Below are 7,224 nucleotides of genomic sequence, written 5' to 3'. Positions count from 1 at the left end.
TTCAGTCATTTGAAATATTAAAACAACAAAGCAGATTAGGAGAAATATATGACCAAGTGGTTCGCTCTCAGTGGTTTGGTGACATTTGCAAGGAGGAAATTAACCTATACGCAAGCCTCGAGCTGTACATGTGGGACTTTGAGTTAAGTCAAACTTTTGATGCTGTACAGTTTGCGTCACTTGAACAAAGTCTTGTAGACAATGAAGTCTGGTTAAATTAACCAATATGCAGGCCAATTGGATATGTAAGTCAAGCAATGGAGTCTATGAAAAATGGATAAGATGAGCTTATACATCAGCTACTGGGCTATGAATTAATATATCTAGTTAGTAAAAGACTACATTGCTTGTATGTTAGACCCGTTCACACCAGTGTGTGGCATCACGTTTGTTTGGATTTGATAGCCCACTTACAGTGTTAATTAGTCCTTAATACGTACAGGAGAAGGGAAAATAAGAAAACTGCTCTTACAGAATCATAAGATGCTCCAATAAGGATAACAATTCAAAGTTGCACATATCAGAAACTAGGGTTCTTTTGCGAAGAGAAGATGGTAAAACAAACTTGTATTAAACTTGGAAGATAGAGAACACAAAATTTACATGAATCAGCCTCGAGCAGATAGTTCACGAGAGACGAGTCTTGGGAATCCTAAAACAAATTATGGAAATGGTACAATGTATAACAAGGTGACCTTAGCATGTAGTCTCAAATCCAAGTCAAACGCAATGCAAGACATTCTCCAGAAGCTCTAGCAAGCAATTTAGAAGTGTAAACATTAAGTTAACAAAATAAAAACAAACAGACTTATTTGAATCTAATTAATGGAGTCTTTTGCTTGCATAGCTCAAATAATATAGATTTAAATTCTAAGAGTAATTTAACGGCAGTTTCAGCCATGCTGAAGGCTGAAACAAATAATTATATGTATATTTGCTTGTTCTTTTTTACCAGATCTTTGGTTCTCTTACTAGTCTGTTGCTTCTTAACTACAAGAGTACGTTAGAAATTGGGAGTTCTTCAAGCGATGGTGGGCTTAGCCTTCCAGCTGCTAGCATGCACCTTGCGCAGTCTATTGCTGATGTTCTTGATCTGATGAAATTGGGTGAGAAGAATCGTGCATTTGGCTCAACAGCAATGAACAAGAGAAGCAGCCGCTCTCACAAGTTGCCAAATTTATACTTCTCCTGGCAGATACCAGCTTTTGGATTTCGCCTTGTACTGACCATCAAAATTTTTGTGTGCAACGTATTGACAGTACATGTGCATGGTCAAGACATTTCAGACAGCACTACTAGCAGTTGCTTGCATTTGGTGGACCTTGCTGGTAGTGAGAGGGTGGATAACTATGAAACCACAGGAGACAGGCTGAAGGATGCACAATGTATCAACAAATCTCTTTCCTGTTTGGGAGATGTCATTACAGGCTTAGCGCAGAAGAATCCTCACATTCCATATAGAAATAGCATGCTCACCCAGTTGCTACAAAACTCACTAGGTTCTAGTTCAACTCTTTTTCGTTTTGCTTTCTCCCCCCCCCCCTAAAAGAACAACTGTTCAGGGTTTTAAAATGCATGGGACATGCTTCTTATTTATTGCCTCTAGGTGGAAATGCAAAGATTTTGATGTTTGCTCATGTGAGCCCAGAAGCTGATTCTTATGGGGAAACAATCAGCACGCTGAAATTTGCCCGAAGGGCATCCACTGTGGAACCTGGAGCTGCTCAGTTGAACACAGAAAGCAGTGAGATCAGGGAACTCAAAGAGCAGGTATAGTTGGTTATAGTTATACAGTTTTTGGTTCGATACAGTGCCTTGGTAATTTGCACCTTGTGGTTTCCCATGTTTGCAAGTACATGATCTTCCACATATAAGCAATATGACAGTGTCCCACTGTGTTTTGAAGAAGAATTTGGAGTTAAGTAAGGGCCTGCTCAGATGTCTGGTTGTGGTAGGTGGTAATTTTAAGATATCTCAAGTTTCCCTCACAGGCCGGACATAAGGAGGAAGGCAGAGGTGAGGAGAGAAAAGTGTGCTTTAGTAGGGGTTGTCAAGATCTCATGATACGTAGAAGAATGCACTTGCACCATTGCTTACTCTCTTTAGTTCTACACTTGTCTCCTGCTCCTATGCAATATTTCGCATGGGGACCACATGCAGACATATTAATATGAAAAAAGTAATGGGGTATAAGATAATGCAATCAGTTCAATGTTCGATGCACTAGAGTTATGAAAATGTAGAGTTATGAAAATTGTAGCCGTCAACATCAATTTTTTTGGGATTTGTAATATTATAGGGTCATTACTCAGATCTTGCATAGAATTACTCGGCATGTGCACAAAAATATATTATTTTAAAATAAATTTAATATAATCTATCAAAAAAATATTATTTGATATAACAAATTTTTTGTACCTATCCTAGTTCCTTGCCAAGCAACCTTAGACCAACTTGATAAGGAGAGTTATCTAAACATACTATTAGAAATAAAAGAAAGTTGGGATGGCCTCCCACATGTTGTCCAAATGGAAGTCAGAAGCATGCAAATCGTTCGTTAAGGGAACGAGACAAAGAAGTCATCATCGACTACATTTTCAAAGTTGACGTCAATCATAGTTCCTAAATCAATGCAAAGATAATTAATGATCTAATGAATATATTTAAAAAAATAAATATATGCTCTTAATATGTCAATTGTAATTATTTTTATATTTTACTTTTAAAATAAAAATAAAAATTATATCTTTTCTTTAATTCATAAAAATATAAGCATACTTAGTATAGTCAATTATTTTTAAAATAAACATATTGATAATGAGCATACGGTGGTACCCATAAAGGAGGTAATGGAGTTAGTGATGGCATTGATAGTAGGGATGATGGTGGTATAGTAGAGAGGGTGATGATAATGGTGGTGATATGGTAGAAGCAAGGCAATAGCCACGTGAGATTCATCTTGCTAGATTGGCATTTGATTACCGCATTCGTAGAGTGATGGCATCTAGAAACCCATACGTTGCACCTACCACCTGATGAGTGCACTATCACTCTGGATGATGTCAATATTCAGTTGGATTTATTAGTTGATGGTCTTCAAGTAATAGGTGGCACACATCAGGACTGACGTCAGGTCTGTTTTGACTTGCTAGGTATTGTCCCACCTACTAATAAACTCAAGGGTTACCGATTGAATCTTGCATGATTGGGATAACAGTTTTTAGGGCTACCACTAGATGCAGACATTATAGCCATACAGCATTATGTTAGGACATATATTCTGTAGCTGATAGGGGGATGTTTATATACAGATAAATCAAATAGCATGATGCATATAATGTTTTTGCCACTACTTGCCGATTTTGAGATTGCAGGACACTACAGCTGGTGTAGTGCAGGCTTAGCATGGTTGTATAGAGAGCTTTGTAAGGCAAGTAGGATAGATGCACATGATATTGCGGGATCTTTGATTTTACTTCAGGTGTGGGTCTGGGATAGATTTCCATATATAGCTCCTCATAGATTACTTCAGCCTCCTATTGATCCTATTATGGATTTGGCAGGTGGAGGTGCATTACCAGCTGGTCCTCTAGCCATGATGTATGTAATTCTATGTACCATTATAATGTTCAAACTCTAAGTTTTTGTATTTGAAGTACAATTGTATGTACCATTATAATTTCATTATGTAGGTGGAGAGATGCTGTTGAGGTGACGAAGGTTTTCACCCATATTTTACTAAGTTATCAGCATCATCTTGATCGTCTCAGATTTGAACAGGTATAAACATAACCGATTTACATTATTTGGATAATCTCTTGGAATAACTATATTCGTATTATTTATACTTAACCCTGTGGATGAAAAGGTTGTATGGCAGCCATATACTCCTCTGGTCCTAGCAGATCTACTAGATTATTGTTTTAGTGGACAGCATATATAGCAGTGTCAGGTGATACTTCTATGCTTTTTTATCGTCGAGTAGCACTATCTGGATAGAGTGATGCGCCAATTCAGATTATGATAGACTATTTCAGAGGTTTGTGATACGGATTTCAGACTTTATCATATTGACCTTCGGAGGCGAGTCAATCATGACTGAAAAAGAATTCATCAGCAATGGGTTGCACTTTGAAAGAGTTAGTAGGATTATATTGTACACGGTCCAGCGGCCAATGGTATGATGGACTATTATGATGACTATATGGAGTGGTATCGTTGCATTACACATAGATTCATTTGTCGTGGTAGAGTGATGATTGACTATCTAGTAATGTTTCATATTTTACTTTTTATTTTCTGTGATTAACACAAATTTATTTGCCTACTGCTCATCTTTTGTTCATGTCAGAGTGACAGTCTAGCGAGGATTCATCGTTTGGCTCATCCAGACTCATTATTCACATCTGGACAGCTCATTCAGGATATTTGTACTTCAGGCCTCCATGCCGTCCGACAGCATGCTCGTATCTCCATCGATATCTACGATCATGGCTGTGGCATTGCAGGTCTACTCCTTCACCTTTCTGCATCCCTCGCCATCAAGAGCACCTACATTACATAGAGGAGGTACCAGACGATATTGCTCATCATCATTTTCAATCTCGAACTTTCCATCATTCAGTTCATATATGCCCTCCCCCATGTATATACATGACGATATGATCCAGTTTCAGTCCATAGAGGAGACTACAGCACATTTTGAGTATGCAGCGATCGAGTATGAGGGACTGAGTGAGGGTCCGTGGAGCATCACATCGAGTCACACAAGGATCCGACTAAGGGTCCGGGTGGGCATCGTATCGAGGAGCATGACGGTTTGACTGAGGGTCCGAGCGAGCATCGTACTGAGGAGGGATCGAGTGAGACTCTGCCTATGGGTCGTTGAGTGGAACCTGCAAAGAAGAAGCGAAAACCGCAGTGTGGCACATGATGTATATATTTTTATATATTTTTATGTTTGTAGGACGTATGGATTTATGGATTTATAGTATCACACATGTTTTACTTAATACATTTTGGCATGCCAAAGGAGATTATCTAAGCAAAAAAAAAATTAACAAAAAAATTATGATCTTAATAATTTAACAAAAAAATTATTATCTTAATAATTTAACAAAAAAATTAAAAAAAATTACTGGAACTGACCCAGCGGTCGACTGGCTAGATCCTGCGATTGACCGCATTGGCACACTTTGTAACATCCCGGCCCAATTGGGCCCAGAATCAAGCCCAAAACCCAAAGCCCATACAAAAAAAAAAGAAACAGAACGGGAAGAAGACTTCCGATGGGAGTCTTCTTCTCCGATGAATCTCGGATGGAAAGGGAGTCATAGGACCATCGGAGCCCTAGGAACCTCTATAAATAAGCCTCTCCCTCTCTCAAGACCCTCCACCGGTGATCTTCGAGTCCGATTTCTCTTCTTTTCTCCGTAGAAGCCATGGCAACCTCTTCCCATGCTCGTCGAAAAATGGAGCCGTCGACGCTGCTGAAGCTTGAGATAAACCATTCTTCTCCTTTCTCTCTTTTTCATGGTTTCGTGCACCCTCTCCGGCCTTCGAGATCGCCGAAAAATCAATGAACAAGGTGACCCCTGTTTTGCTCTGTTCGACCGGGCCATCTTCCTCTCTTTTTCAGCCACCGACACCGCCGGTTGCGGCGTCCCATCGTCGAAACCGGATCCTCATCTCTCTATCCCTCTTCCCTGAAGGTCTTGGCCGTCGGTGACCGGCCAATGATCGAAAAATAAAAAGAAAGGGGTGGATTTCCTGTTTTTTGAAAAAAAAAAAAGAAAGCTTATCGGTCGAACTCCGTCGCCGGCCGGCTTCGCATGGTCGGCCATCGTTGCCTGACCTCCGACGAAGCCACCCACCTCATCAGAGCTCGGGTCACTGGAGGGGGGGACCTCACGGTCTTCCCCTGTTTTGGCTCAAGGGGGGCCACGGGAAGAAAAGGAAAAAAAGAAAGAAGAAGAAAGAAAAAGAAAGAAAAGAAAAGAAAAAGAAAGAAGAAAAGAAAAAGAAAAGAAAAAAAAAGAGAAAAAAAAAAGAAAGAGAAAATCTCTTCTCTCTCTTTTTTTTCTCTCTCCTCTCTCTACCTTCTCTCTCCAGTTTCTCTCTCTAGATTCTCTCTCTATTTTTTCTCTCTAGATCTTTCTCTCTTTTTGTGGATTTTATCTCTCTAGAATCTTTCTACTCTCTCTCTGACTGCATCACAGACTCTAGGATAAACTTGAAATGAAAATAAGATGATCTGAGATTGCTTCGAAATTCGTACAGTAGATCTGATCCCAGTCCGATCCTATTCGAAATTTGTAACACTTGATTCATATTGAGTCATCCTAATAGGACCTCTGATGATCTCGATCATGATTGCCTCATCTGAAGGATACGAAAATTTCTCTCTCCACTTTCTCTCTCTAAAATTTTCTCTCTCTTCATGGATTTTCTCTCTCTAGAAGTCTTATGAATCAGTGGAGGATCCAGATACTTAGATAAATCCTAAGAGAGGTCTTCGATTTGTGTTATTAGGATCGATTATCGGTAATTTCTCTATATGTGATTTTTATATTGATCAGGGTCATGAAGAGATGATTGTCTGCATATGATATCGAGTGAAATATTTTGTTAAAAAAATTCATAAATCAAAGAAGAACATTGATTTCTGTGCTTGGATCAGTCACCGATAAAGGTAAGAATCTCTATACATGATCACCATTATATATATGCTATTTTACTGTTGGTTTTGCATTATTGATTTTGCATCGTCGGATTTGAGATCAATGAATTTATTATATCTGAGATATTATTATTTGATTTTGAGCATGAGTATGTTATGTCAATATATATATCAGAGATTGATGGCATGATTATATGGATATGACATATCTGAATTGATCATAATGCAAGACAGAATTGATTTGATGAAATCAATACATAATGATTAAATGAAAAGAAAGAGATATATGGTATGGACTAGCCTTGTCATGTGGAACAGCCGGCCAGAAGCTTATGCCTGGGACAGTCCGCCAGGAGCTTATGCCTGGGACAGCCCCCACTGGCTTACAGGTGGATCAGCCGGCCAGGAGCTCATACCTGGGACAGTCTGCCAAGAGCTTATGCCTGGGACAGTCTCTCACGGGCTTTCGTACGTGGGACAGCCGGCCAGGAGCTCATCCTGGGATAGTCTTGAAAGACTTTTTAAGTGGATTCGATCCGGATGAT

The 7,224-nt window shown here is 39.3% G+C and overlaps 1 protein-coding gene across 1 annotated transcript; it reads left to right on the top strand.

Moving 5' to 3' along the window:
* The first annotated feature begins 603 nt into the window (after positions 1 to 603).
* LOC140855211 (kinesin-like protein KIN-14L) lies at positions 604 to 4,564 on the top strand. Its single transcript, XM_073251087.1, has 7 exons — positions 604 to 690; positions 956 to 1,164; positions 1,246 to 1,499; positions 1,607 to 1,770; positions 3,482 to 3,600; positions 3,693 to 3,780; positions 4,352 to 4,564. The coding sequence occupies exons 1-7, from the start codon at positions 604 to 606 to the stop codon at positions 4,562 to 4,564; spliced, it is 1,134 nt and encodes a 377-aa protein (XP_073107188.1).
* The last annotated feature ends 2,660 nt before the right edge of the window (positions 4,565 to 7,224 follow it).

Source organism: Elaeis guineensis, chromosome 2 (assembly GCF_000442705.2).
Source record: "Elaeis guineensis isolate ETL-2024a chromosome 2, EG11, whole genome shotgun sequence".
NCBI classification, from domain to species: Eukaryota; Viridiplantae; Streptophyta; class Magnoliopsida; order Arecales; family Arecaceae; genus Elaeis; species Elaeis guineensis.
The sequence above is the reverse complement of the archived record's forward strand: the minus strand, read 5'-3'. Positions and strand labels throughout refer to the sequence as shown.

Excerpts from the sequence above, each read along its gene's own strand:
- LOC140855211 (XM_073251087.1), top strand. The coding sequence starts at position 604 with ATGAATCAGCCTCGAGCAGATAGTTCACGAGAGACGAGTCTTGGGAAT. Across the intron at positions 3,601-3,692 it reads GCTGGTCCTCTAGCCATGAT|GTGGAGAGATGCTGTTGAGG; the intron begins GTATGTAATTCT and ends TTCATTATGTAG. Across the intron at positions 3,781-4,351 it reads ATCGTCTCAGATTTGAACAG|AGTGACAGTCTAGCGAGGAT; the intron begins GTATAAACATAA and ends TGTTCATGTCAG.